At 42.9% G+C, this 12,087-nt stretch overlaps 2 protein-coding genes and 5 non-coding genes across 9 annotated transcripts; 6 read left to right on the plus strand and 1 right to left on the minus strand.

Annotated features, from left to right (window-relative positions):
- Positions 1–116: 116 nt before the first annotated feature.
- LOC100845739 (40S ribosomal protein S3-3) lies at positions 117–3,998 on the plus strand. Of its 2 annotated transcripts, XM_010237434.3 has the most exons (7): positions 117–274; positions 361–508; positions 583–754; positions 1,258–1,312; positions 1,398–1,529; positions 1,620–1,803; positions 3,588–3,998. In XM_010237434.3, the coding sequence occupies exons 1-6, from the start codon at positions 248–250 to the stop codon at positions 1,773–1,775; spliced, it is 690 nt and encodes a 229-aa protein (XP_010235736.1). In that variant the 5' UTR covers positions 117–247; the 3' UTR covers positions 1,776–1,803; positions 3,588–3,998. The 2 variants fall into 2 exon arrangements, with proteins under 2 accessions (XP_010235736.1, XP_010235735.1); XM_010237433.3 differs by lacking the exon at positions 3,588–3,998 and having other exon boundaries at positions 1,620–1,970.
- Positions 2,096–2,233, plus strand: LOC112270321. Its single transcript, XR_002962713.1, has one exon. It is a non-coding gene; the product is annotated as a small nucleolar RNA snoR135 (small nucleolar RNA).
- LOC112270320 lies at positions 2,301–2,438 on the plus strand. The gene has a single exon (XR_002962712.1). It is a non-coding gene; the product is annotated as a small nucleolar RNA snoR135 (small nucleolar RNA).
- Positions 2,504–2,641, plus strand: LOC112270323. Its single transcript, XR_002962715.1, has one exon. It is a non-coding gene; the product is annotated as a small nucleolar RNA snoR135 (small nucleolar RNA).
- On the plus strand, positions 2,709–2,845 carry LOC112270324. Its single transcript, XR_002962716.1, has one exon. It is a non-coding gene; the product is annotated as a small nucleolar RNA snoR135 (small nucleolar RNA).
- Positions 2,909–3,046, plus strand: LOC112270322. Its single transcript, XR_002962714.1, has one exon. It is a non-coding gene; the product is annotated as a small nucleolar RNA snoR135 (small nucleolar RNA).
- A 1,456-nt stretch (positions 3,999–5,454) lies between the features above and the next one.
- Positions 5,455–9,883, minus strand: LOC100831618 (PHD finger protein ALFIN-LIKE 9). Of its 2 annotated transcripts, none has more exons than XM_003562661.4 (5): positions 9,683–9,883; positions 9,465–9,497; positions 7,036–7,264; positions 6,322–6,448; positions 5,455–6,059 (listed from the first exon to the last, which is right to left on the minus strand). In XM_003562661.4, the coding sequence occupies exons 1-5, from the start codon at positions 9,771–9,773 to the stop codon at positions 5,736–5,738; spliced, it is 804 nt and encodes a 267-aa protein (XP_003562709.1). In that variant the 5' UTR covers positions 9,774–9,883; the 3' UTR covers positions 5,455–5,735. The 2 variants fall into 2 exon arrangements, with proteins under 2 accessions (XP_003562709.1, XP_010235739.1); XM_010237437.3 differs by having other exon boundaries at positions 5,455–6,062.
- Between the last annotated feature and the right edge of the window lie 2,204 nt (positions 9,884–12,087).

Raw genomic sequence — 12,087 nt, forward strand, 5'->3', positions numbered from 1 at the left:
TGGCACCAACCGGCCCAAACGGTGCGGCGCGGCCGAATGATCGATCGATTCGTGCGCCCGAGTCCCGACCGACGCCTAGCGACCTGACTAGACATTTCGAACAAAAACCCTAGCGCCTGATCCACCTCCGTATATATTCGCATTCGCTCCCCTACGCTTCTCAGCAAAACCTAGGGTTTTATCTCCGTCCTCTCGCTTCAGCCGCCGCCGCCGCACCATCCTTCTCTCCGTTCTCCGTTCTGCCACCATGGCTCAGATCAGCAAGAAGCGGAAGGTACGAGAGTCCGAGCTACTCCTCCCTCTAGATCCCCGGCTGAATTTTCATTCGTCGTTGGTTCTGACGCGTCGCTCCCCTCGCAGTTCGTCGCGGATGGCGTGTTCCTGGCCGAGCTGAACGAGATGCTCACCCGCGAGCTCGGGGAGGACGGCTTCGCGGGCGTCGAGATCCGGGTCACCCCCATGCGGACCGAGATCATCATCCGCGCCACCCGCACCCAGAGCGTCCTCGGTACGTGCATTTCTGGAAGCCCATTCTGTAGTGGTTTGGATGCCGAATCTGAGGTTTTAATCCGTGGTTTCTAGGTGAGAAGGGTCGCAGGATCCGGGAGCTGACGTCGGTGGTGCAGAAGCGATTCAACTTCCCCGACGGCGGAGTGGAGCTCTACGCCGAGAAGGTCCTCAACCGCGGCCTCTGCGCCGTCGCCCAGGCCGAGTCCCTCCGCTACAAGCTCCTCGGTGGCCTCGCCGTCCGAAGGTTGTTTTCGAACTCTACACGCCCTGCAACTGCAACTCACATTAATGCACGTCATACTACCATGTCATCTTCACAACAGGCTTGGCTGATTGCCCTCCAGGCCTGTGTTCGATGGTGACACAAATCAATCACCACCCTCCATTGCATTTTTAAGCACTATATGCATACTGCTTCCATTGCTTGCTGCTTTGGAGGGAATATGAATAGAGTTTCATACTAGTGTTCTGTCATCTATAAAGCAAATAGGTCACTTTGTACCAACTTTGTGTCGGAAGATGACTAAATTACCTGTGCCAACCAGCCTTCAATTGCTGGGAAGTTTTGTCAATAGGCTTCTAATGTGTTTTTGACTGGTTGGCCTCATTACCTGTATTTACTTCATAAGTCTTGCCTTCTGTTAGGATTCACTTATCGAATTCCTGACCAGGATGTCCTATTTCTTTGTAAGAATAATAATTGTTTTTTATGATGCTCTTGTGCTAAATCTGCTGTTGTATTTCCAGGGCATGCTATGGTGTACTCAGGTTTGTCATGGAGAGTGGTGCAAAGGGCTGTGAGGTATCTGTCCTGTATACTAAAGGTTTTTAGTTTTGGTTTCCGTCAATATAATTCCACGTGCTCATTCGCCATTCTTTCTTTGCAGGTTATTGTTAGTGGGAAGCTTAGGGCACAGCGTGCTAAATCTATGAAATTCAAGGATGGGTATATGATCTCTTCTGGTCATCCTGTCAACTTGTATATTGATGGAGCTGTGAGGCATGTTCTTTTGAGACAGGTTTGGTGCTTTCTATGTCACATGAAAGTGTTTGCTTCACTTGATTACGTTGGTTTTGGTTATGATGTTCTATTTGTTACTTGCTTTCAGGGTGTGCTGGGTATCAAGGTTAAGATTATGCTTGACTGGGATCCGAAGGGCAAGCAAGGACCAGCTACACCTTTGCCTGACCTTGTCACCATCCACCCCCCTAAGGACGAGGACGAGTTCTTGAGGCCTCTTGCACCTCAAACTGCAGTTGCTTAAAAGAAGAAAAGTAGTCGCTTTTGAGTAGGCAAGTCTATGTGATTATATCAAAGTTCTAATGAAGTTTAGATGACAATGAAAATAGTCAATTAACCTTTTGAAGTTGCAAACATCAGCAACCAATATAATACTTTCAGAATTTCTCTTAACTATGGTATGAATGATTCGTGCTCTGTCATATCATTTTGCTCACCATGTCTGCTTTTTCATAATGCGAAAATGTAATGTGCTTGTTTTATTTCTGTTCTGTGTCCTTTTTATGTGCAGTGATCAGTTATTCATATTTGGCATGAGTCCAACCTGGTGACTTTGCTCATCATCTTGCAGGATAGTGTGTATTGGCTTAACGCTTTGTTTTATGCGTCTTATGCTGAAAGTGTTTCCTGCTATATCAATATGGAAAGTGGGCAGTTGGGTTAAGCTTTGTGCTTTCTTCAACAATCATTCTCCATTCATCTAAACTGAAATGTTTGTGTTTTTTGCCATCATGTTCTTTGGATTTTGTTTATTTTTGTCCATTGTTGCCTTGCAGGATAAGTGTGTATCGGCCTAATGCCATTCGCTATGCATTTCTGCTGAAAGTGTTTCCTGCTATATCAATATGGAAAATGGGCAGTTGTGTTAAGCTTTGTGCTTTCTTCAACAATCATTTTCCACTCATCTAAACTGAAATATTTTGTTTTCCACCATATTGTTCGATGGATTTGTTTACTTTTGTTCAGTGTTGCCTTGCGGGATAAGTTTGTATCGGCCTAATGCCATTTGCTATGCATTTCTGCTGAAAGTCTTTCCTGCTATATCAATACGGAAAGTGGGCAGTTGGGTTAAGCATTGTGCTTTCTTCAACAATCATTTTCCACTCATCTAAACTGAAATGTTTGTGTTTTTCAACATATTGTTCTATGGATTTTGTTTACTTTATTCCAGTGTTGCCTTGCGCGATAAGTTTGTATTGGCCTAATGCCATTTGCTATGCATTCTGCTGAAAGTCTTTCCTGCTATATCAATATGGAAAGTGGGCAGTTGGGTTAAGCTTTGTGCTTTCTTCAACAATCATTTTCCACTCATCTAAACATAAATGTTTGTTTTTTCACCATGTTCTATGGATTTGGTTTACTTTTGTCCATTGTTGCCTTGCAGGATAAGTGTGTATCAGCCTAATGCCATTTGCTATGCATTTCTGCTGAAAGTGTTTCCTGCTATATCAATACGGAAAGTGGGCAGTTGGGTTAAGCTTTGTGCTTTCTTCAACAATCATTTTCCACTCATCCAACCTGAAATGTTTGTGTTTTTTCACCATCATGTTCTATGGATTTTGTTTACTTTTGTCCATTGTTCATTGCAGGATAAGAGTATATCGACCTAATGTCAACCATTGTGATTATTATACATGTTTTACTCATTTCCTCTTTTTGTTAGTTTTATCGGGCCATTTGCTACTACTTGATCTTTTTACCTGAATGTTAGCACCATGGTACGATGACCTGGGATAACAGTGCCGATTGGGTTTGAAAGTGCTTGACTCCCTCTGTCCACAAATAAGTGTATTTCTTGGTTTGTCTTAAGCCAAACTTTTCAAGATTTAACCGATTTTGTTGAAAAAGTAGCAACACATGATCTCAAATCATTATATTTATAAAACTATATTTCAAAATGGAAACGGATCTAATGATACTAGTTTAATGTAGCTATATTTTTCCATGAAGTTGTCAGATTTTGATATTTTAACTTAGGACAACATAAAAATACACTTACTTGTATACTGAGGTAGTAGCTGTATACTGAGGGAGTAACTTTAATCTGTGGATGCAGCTACCAATACTTTCATGCCCTGCTTCGGTTGGCTGTTTTTACTCTGGTCATTGGTACCACTTCGAGGGAAGCTGACAGTTGGGTTAAGCCTAGGTCGACTCCAACACAGCCACCCAATCCGTTTTGGTTTTGACCTGGACATCCCAGAAGCTCTTGTCGGGCCTTTGTTTGTTTGGGTCTGCTGGTGCTTCCAACAACAAGGTCACCTATTTGATCTGTCTTATTATTGTCACAGACGGGCCAGGGAAGGGTAAAGTGAGGACGAGTGCAGTGTGCACGCATTACCCGGCCCAGATTTGGTGTGGGTATATCTTTGCGTTCTGTAGTACCCCTCAAAAAAATAATCTGTGCGTTCTTTCGTATGCTCCAGATTTCGTGTGTTCTTGTGTATTTTTGCTTTCTTGTTCGTCATACTGCATGTTTTCGTATGCTCCAATCTGTGTACTGCTGCCCAGCGATCCTGCAAAAGTGATCTCACGGGCGCTTCTCTTGCTTTATACTGATATGGCCTATGGAATGCAAAACCTAATTTAATTTGATATCAAATTTTGCAGAATTGTTAAAATTCAAAGCAGTATTTGTTTTACTCTCCCTCCTGCCCATATTACTTGTTGCAGATTTAGTACAAATTTGCACTAAATCAACGACAAGTAATATGGGTCGGAGGGAGTAGCATTCTTAATGTAAAATGACCTATATGATGTCTTTTGAATTATTCAAATTTTTTTGGAAACTGATTTGTACCATGATACAATTTTCAAGTTTACCAATTTCTTTGTATGACCAAAAAATTGGTCCTGGTTGAATTTGATTCAGACTTTTGGAGTAAGCAATGCTACTCTGCTAAGTCTTTCATTTTCCTGCCAAAGTTGTTCGGCTCATAGACAAGTTTGATTAGCCAAATAACTGGTAAGCTTTCAACGTTGGTCACATATTTGTCTTTACAAAAGATCAATTTCATGCTTTTCGAGGCACCAAGCTTGTATTTGGAAGGTTGATTTTATTTGTTTCTTAATTATTTATGCACATCTATAAGTAAGAACGAAAAATGTTTATCAAAAGACACCGAATCAAACATGAACCTTTAGAGTCTGTCTAAAAGAAAACATGGAACTTCAGGGCATGACCGATGGACTTGGATCCCTGACTTTATCATCGCTGACAGGTGGGGCCGGGTCCAAATTTCAGTGTCTGACTTTTAAGTCACGGCATCCCTCTCCATGACCGATATCTCGCAAACCTGCCGCAACGGCTCTACCAAACTGCGCAATGACACCCTTGCTCAAATACGAGAAGGAGCTCTGCTCTGTACTTACCTTCCTATGCCATCCTCATTGGAACGGCAACCGCAGCGTCTACTCCAGGAGACACCGCCGGAGACCGTTCCATGGTGGCTGACAAGGTGCTATGCCACAAGAGCCCGGAGGTGTTGGCGTCGCATGCGGCATGCTGCATAGGTCGTGTCGGCAGGAATGCAGGATTGGATAGTGGGATGCCCCACATCTCGCTTGGCTCCCAATATTGGCCCCAATGATCATTACTCCCCATTACTCCCTTTCGAAATTTTAGACAAGTAACATGGATCAGAGGGAATACGATATTATAGAACCATAGAACCAGCGTAGTTTAACCGAGTTTACTTTTTTTTTTCCTTGAGCACCCACGTATTCAAACTTTCCAAGGGTTAGATCCAGCGTTATACTACCTTACCTCTGATCCTAAATACTTGTCACTGTTTTAGACAAGTATTTAGGAACACAGGGAGTACTTTCTTAGCACCTGTACAACTCTCGAACTAAACAGGAAATTAATCTTTATGCCTTGGTGATTTTTCTACACAGCAAACGGCAGACAAACAAATGGCATCTTTCAGAGAAACATTAGGCAGATCTACGAAATCATCACCGAACTCTTAACTTAGTACAGCAGGTATCAAATCCACATTTAACCCAGCTAAAATAAAACCATCTACTGCAATCCAAATTAAGTTACATTGTACAGGTAGCCTAGCCCTCATAAGGGCAGGGCTCACGCCAACTTGACGCTTTCAAGTTTGTTACAGCGACTGCAATAAGATTACTGCTCAGTCCTACTATGCGGCGAGGCATGCTGCCTCGCCGCCACCTGACCACAACGGCGGCAGAGATCTTAGGAAGACAGGCGTGCCCGCTTGTTGCTGCCACTGCCGTTGGTGCCCGTGCAAGAAGGGCACTTGTACTGCTTGATGTGCTCCGCCTTGGCCGGCGTGATCTTGACGCACTTGCCATGGAACCACCTCTCGCACATGTCACAGCCGATCCAGAACTCATCCGTGCCATAATTGTCCCCACAAGCTCCACAAAGCGTCTCCCCGTGCTCGTCACCACCACCGGCAATGGCGCCACCATCCTGGCCAGCATCTGGGGCTTCATCCTCGCGGTCTTCCTCCTTCGGCTGAGGCTTGGGCTGCTTTGCCCGAGGCTCAGATGTTTTCTGCTGTAAAAGAGGAGGGTGCAAGTGAGCCAGCCATATGTGAAGTAATATTTGAAAACGTTAGTAAAACCATAGTGTCCTAGAGTAAAAGCTTACAGAGGATCAAGAAAGGACTTGTTTGAGGAATTGAAAAAAAAAACAGGAAACAAGGAATCAAGCAGATTGAAAACACAAATGACCTTATCAGTGTAACGATGGATGTGTTGCACAAACAGATGTCAAAATCAAGATACGAGTAAATCTAAAGAAAAATGAGACACACCATTTTATTGCTGGACTTGGATTTGCTATTGCTGTGATTATTATTGCTCGGTGCCTTTGTTTTACTCTTCCCACTAACAACATCAAAAATAGTGGGAAGATCATTAATCATACCAAACAGGCGCTTCCTGCACAATAGCAACAGGTAAGCGTTAGCAACAACACATCAGGTCAGATAGTTGAAAAAATAGCAAGAAACTCAAAATCAGCGGTCCTCACAGGATACACCATACACCAAACATTAACAGCAGAATCACGTGGAGCATTTCCTGTATACCATGACAACTCCAAATACAGATGCTATCAGAAGTTCACCGACTATAAAACATTTTCTCAATCTTCACGTGTCTCATTTTAGATGATTATAGGTGTCCTGGGAAACTGCCAAACTGGCCTAAGGTTGGAAAATGACATGAGGCAATGCAAATTTTCAATGCCAGATTAAAATGCTCCCAAGCCTTCTTCACATCTTTCATGGAAAATTCTACTGCAAGTTTGTGCAGTTAAGACCTGGTCCAGCCTTTCTATTAAACATCATGTTTAGGTTGTAATTTTTTCTAGGACCCTAAAACTAAGACATTAAGTCTGTAGCTTAAACATTAGATGTGGTTATGGCACCAATATAGAAAAGAACTACACAGATGGAAGGAAAAGCAAGTGCAGATACTAGGAAAAAACAACAGTACATATTCCTAGAAGATGGGTAGAAATCTACCTGTCATTTTTATCAAATCCAAATCGAGCACCAAAGTAAAATGCAACAGAAAGTAACCATGCGTCGCTGTGCACAGCAACCATGGATAGCCAATCTTTTTCCTGCATTCCATCTCGTGCAAAGTTAATGCCCAATGCTGGCTCTGGGAGCTCAGGCGGCACTTCTTCAGCAGGTAAATTTACTTCCCAATGCTCATTGGGAAACCCATAAAGGCACAGATTTTCTTTTTCTGTAAAAGAGAACACATGGCCATGTTAAGGCCCAAATTATGATGGCTCAGCTCAAAAGAATCTCAAAAGGCTCTCATAGATATGAAGAAACACAATAGAATGCTCAGAAGTTGAGCATGAATCAGCTCATAAGATGAAGCATCAAGTCTACTTGAAATAAGGATGTGATTCTGCAAAATATTTAAATAAACTAACAAAAGACGCAGATATAAATTATAAAGATGAAAAGAGCTATAAAAATGCAATTAAGACTAATCATTATCAAGGCCTGATATATATGATAAGAGTATCAAAGCTAAGGTCTTTTACTACTACATGAAAAATAATCATCAGATAAAGCAAGTACATGACCAGCTGCTATGGGTTTAGGTAGAAAAAGGTCGCACGTGGTAAAAGGTAAAGCCCATATCATCAAGCAATCAGTCCAGTAGGGAAAATACTGTCTTCCTATTCTTCAGATAAAGAACCCTCTGAGATCTCCCCCTTGTATTTCACACATTATGCATGCCTAATGACACATCATGATAATTGTACCATTAGCCATTCAAATTCTTATTTCTATTTACCCCTAGAATGTTGCCAGTAAATCTACATAAGCCTGTCAATTCACCATCATACTTAAGTAAACAGTGAGTTCCTCTCCTCAAAAGGCTCTCATGCATATGTACAAAGCTCAAATCAAGCTTACAAAAATGCTACTCCCTCCGATCCATATTAGTTGTCTCAAATTTGCCTGATGTATCTATGTCTAAAAAGCGTCTACATACATGTAATATTTTGACAATTAATATGGATCGGAGGGAGTATTATTTCAGTGCACCATTTCCTAGGAGACTCTTCAAAAATATACTCCCTCCATTTCACAAAGGTTGGCGTATTTTAGTTCGTTAAGGCAAGACTTTGACCAAGAATTGCACTATTAATATGTAACATATATGATACAAAATCATGATTATTAGAAAAAACTTTTAAAGACGAATCTATTAATTTCATGTATGTAAAAACACATATTAATAGAGTTATCATTGGTCAAAGCCTTGTCTTAATGAAACAAAATACGCCAACCTTTGTGAAATGGAGGGAGTACTAATTTTCAACCAAAGGCTCTAACATTCAGTATGTTTCCACTAGCCAATGCTAGTAAGTAAGTTGCTCAAACCATTGACGGTGCTTGCAAGCTGCAGTGGAGCCATTACACGCAGCAGCATTGGAGAACAAAATGGAAGAGGCTGACGGTAGAGCCATTTTAGGAGTGCAAATTCAGAAGAAGACCTTGAAGGCTGGAAAGCTAGCTATACCCTTATAACCAAACCATCTGGTAATCTGATAAAATTGCACCACCATCTAGTGGATCCAAACATCACCGCTCTTAGCTCTATGCAACAGTAGAACTGTACACAATAGTACCAAGCTCACTAACCAACATGAGGGTGAGAATAGAGCCGCTACCGTCGTTCGCTATAGACACTAAACAGCAACAAGGAACTGCATGTCCTATCATTGTAGTCTGCCAGTCCTTGCAATTCAAGAACTGCATCAATCATTATTAGGGCAGAAGAATCACACCCCACCTACCAAGCAGGACACAGTAATGCTGAACCCAACAACCCCAGCTCACATATACACCCCAGGCCCCAAGTAGCAGCCTACCACATATGTGGCTTCTTCCAAGGCCAGTGACAGCTCTTCTACTGCCAAGAAAGCTCCAAGGGGCATTTAGTAAGCACGCCACACTACCGCATGAAGGAAAAGTGGAAGATTTCAACAGGATGGGTCATTGATGAGTTAATCAACCACTTCTGGTCAGTCGACTGCTGAGACCTATACCGCACCTAGCCCCCTCCATAGGATGCTCGTTATGAAATCCCCAATCAAGGTCCTCTGCTTGAAATTCGCACATATTATATTGCTACTACAACTTTATTTGGGTCCATGCATACAAAATTAAACCTTTTTTTTAATTTTCCTCGAGGACGATTCACAATAAACTATAGACTGGTCTACTAGTTCTTCAGTACATAGAGTAAAACTCGGTTAAGCTTATATCTAACACTGAAAAGGAAAACTGATTGGTTTTTTTTACTGAAATTATAGTAAAACGCGCATCCCTAATTAAAAGCAGTATCACGAATAATGTTTTCGAAGCAGAACATATCCTAAAAAAATTCTTTAGGAAAATAAAAACAGGAATTCACTCACCCGGGTCGCATTGCCGGAAGAAATCCTCGACATCTGCAGCAACAACCACGGGAAACCAGTCACGAGACCATCCGAGGAACAAACAAAAACAAAAAACCCACGAGCGGCAGGGGAAAGGAAAAAAAACACAGCCCTGCATCTGCAGCCCCGCACCTCGGCGAAAGAGAAAAAAACGCAATCTACCGAAAGCGAATCTGCGGTAAGGGCAAGGCACGTACCGACGGTGAGCGCGCGGGCGAGGCCGTTGCGGCGGCCCTTGTAGTCCCGGAACACCTCCTCCACCGTCCTGGGGTTGTACTGCGCGTCCATTACCGCGAGGATTCGAGCGGCGGGGTGGAAGACGGAGGAGGAGGGGGTTGGTACTAGTACTGCGACGAGTGTGCGATTATTTAATTTTGACAATTTCGGTGGTATCTTTTCGAGCGGAGGGTTTTAAAAGAGGAGGGGAGCGCAGCGGACGCCAAGGGAGGGAATGCGACTTAACTGGATTGGAGAGGCCGCGGTACGTGTCCGTGCTGGGCGGGGCCCACCGCCCATGAGACATCCCGAGTCCCGACGGCGGGGGTGCGTGTACTGCGTATCCTTTCTGCTTTTCTTCCTGGCTTCTCTTTTTTAAGGTCCTTTTTTAATTAATTTCTTTGTTTGTTCTGAAGAGTTTTACGTTTCTCCATAGAGAAAGCAGAGTTTGTTCCCAGAAGAGCGCAGATAGGTGGTACTACTCACAAGGCTGCAAAAATGAGGCATGTTTTGGTCGGCCAATTGAACTTTGTTTGTCAAGTCTTTCACGAATATTTTGCTATTTTTATTCGTAGTTATAAAATCAGCATGACAAAGAGGTGTTTTTGAATGCTCATGTCTTGGTTGTGCCCGAGAGCAACTAGATTGTGGATGTGATCATCATGGATGGGTCCTGAATTTCTAAACAAGATGTTGAAGCTGACGCACGTCTATTTTGGTGGGTTGGCGTATAGATGACATCCCCTTCCTGATGATGTTGTTCCTTGTCAGAAGGTGTTGGTGTGCTCATCCTGATATGAGAGGTTGTCGTCACCTTGGTTTGTACCGACGGAGTTGCGGAATCGGGCGACAATCAAACCCTTGTTTACATAGGTCATTCTATCGTGCATGAGTTTATTGGCTTCTCGTTCACGAGTAGGTGCCGCTAATGCGGATGGCGTTGCTGCTGGAGGGTCTTTATGGCAATTAAGATGTTGCGTGGAGTGGGTTGAAACTAAAGAGCGTTTTGGTGTGTGATGCTTCTCCGTACGGCACGGCATCGTCTGTTGTTTCCTTTTTCTTTTGTAGTGGTTTAGTTGATTACGTTCTTGATGTCGTGTCGTCGTAGTGACCGTGTATATTCTATCATCCATTTGTATACTTTCCATTATAAAAAAAAACTAAAACACACAATTTCTCGTTTCGTACGGTTATTATGATTCTGGAGGATCTAATATGCTCAACTTTTATGTTGAGATGTTTCATTGCCAACCTTGTTCTTGGCCACTGAAATATTTGTTGAAAAAGATTCAAAAACGGTTGGAGGGTTGGAAGGGCAGATTAACTATGATAAATTCTAGTGTTGGAAGTGCCAGATGGTTAAGTGGACGTTGATCTGTCGGCCTACGCAGAAAGGTGGATTGGCTATCAAAAAATTGAGAGCATTAAATATTAATAGTTTATTGCGTAAGTGGTGGCGGAAGTTGGAAAAACAAGATGACATTTGACATCAAATTGTTTAAGAAGAGGTATTGGAAACAGGACAATATAAGGCAAATTAAGGATAGAGTGCCTGACTCTGGTAGTTGGAAAACTCCTTCAAAAGTCAAAAAAAATTCTACATGCAAGATAGAGTCTGTGGGTAATGGCAAGTTGGTTTGACTTCTGAGGATATGTTTGGTGTGGTGAGTCTTCTCTCAAGGGATCAGTTACTGCTCTTTTAAGCATTTGCTATGAGCAAGCTAAGACAGTTTGGAGATGCATTCTAGCAGATGGCAATTTACTTTCAAAAAATGGCCGGATGATAATTTGGTCTGATGTGCTATTAATAACCAGGCTAATACTCCTAAGTGGAGATGAGCAAAAACCTGGAGAAGACGCTTACCGAGAGGATACTAAGGAGATTTGGTTGGCAAGGACTCCTTTCATAGTGGTGCTTTGCTCCAAGTTGTTCATAGATTTTGAGGGCGTGGTGTTTGCTCTCTTGCTAGCATGTACAACAACAATTTTAGGAGTTCCGTTTGATTCCTCTTGGTCACTCCGTTTTTCCTTTTTTTCGTTGGACTACTTCTGTTGTTCCGTTAACATTGCTAATCATGGTTTTCAAAGCGTCGCCTAGTCGACGCTTAGGCGTCGAAGCGTCCGGCGACGTCAAGGCGTCGTTCTCGCCTTAGATTTCTGACTAAGGCGTCCTGAGGCGTCGCGTAGGCGTCCTGGGGCGTCGCCTAGGCACTGAAATTGCCGCTTCAATCCATTCTGGACGCTCTCGAGCGGGAAACAGAGATTGGGCGGGAGAAACCAAAATTGGCAGGCATAGGCGAGAGAGGAAGTGAAATTGGAGGGAAATTAGAGTAGGGGGAGAGAGGGGAACACCAGGAGCTCCCGCCCATCCACCTCCGTCGCCAGG

Source organism: Brachypodium distachyon, chromosome 1 (assembly GCF_000005505.3).
Source record: "Brachypodium distachyon strain Bd21 chromosome 1, Brachypodium_distachyon_v3.0, whole genome shotgun sequence".
Lineage (NCBI taxonomy): Eukaryota > Viridiplantae > Streptophyta > Magnoliopsida > Poales > Poaceae > Brachypodium > Brachypodium distachyon.

Bases quoted from the DNA above. Each gene is read 5' to 3' on its own strand.
- LOC100831618 (XM_010237437.3), bottom strand. From the start codon at position 9,773: ATGGACGCGCAGTACAACCCCAGGACGGTGGAGGAGGTGTTCCGGGAC. The intron at 7,265-9,464 runs GTGAGTGAATTC...TCTCTTTTACAG, and splicing joins CTTCCGGCAATGCGACCCGG to AAAAAGAAAATCTGTGCCTT. The intron at 6,449-7,035 runs GTAGATTTCTAC...GCTATTGTGCAG, and splicing joins GGATTTGATAAAAATGACAG to GAAGCGCCTGTTTGGTATGA.
- LOC100845739 (XM_010237434.3), top strand. From the start codon at position 248: ATGGCTCAGATCAGCAAGAAGCGGAAG. The intron at 509-582 runs GTACGTGCATTT...CGTGGTTTCTAG, and splicing joins CCGCACCCAGAGCGTCCTCG to GTGAGAAGGGTCGCAGGATC. The intron at 1,313-1,397 runs GTATCTGTCCTG...CTTTCTTTGCAG, and splicing joins GTGGTGCAAAGGGCTGTGAG to GTTATTGTTAGTGGGAAGCT.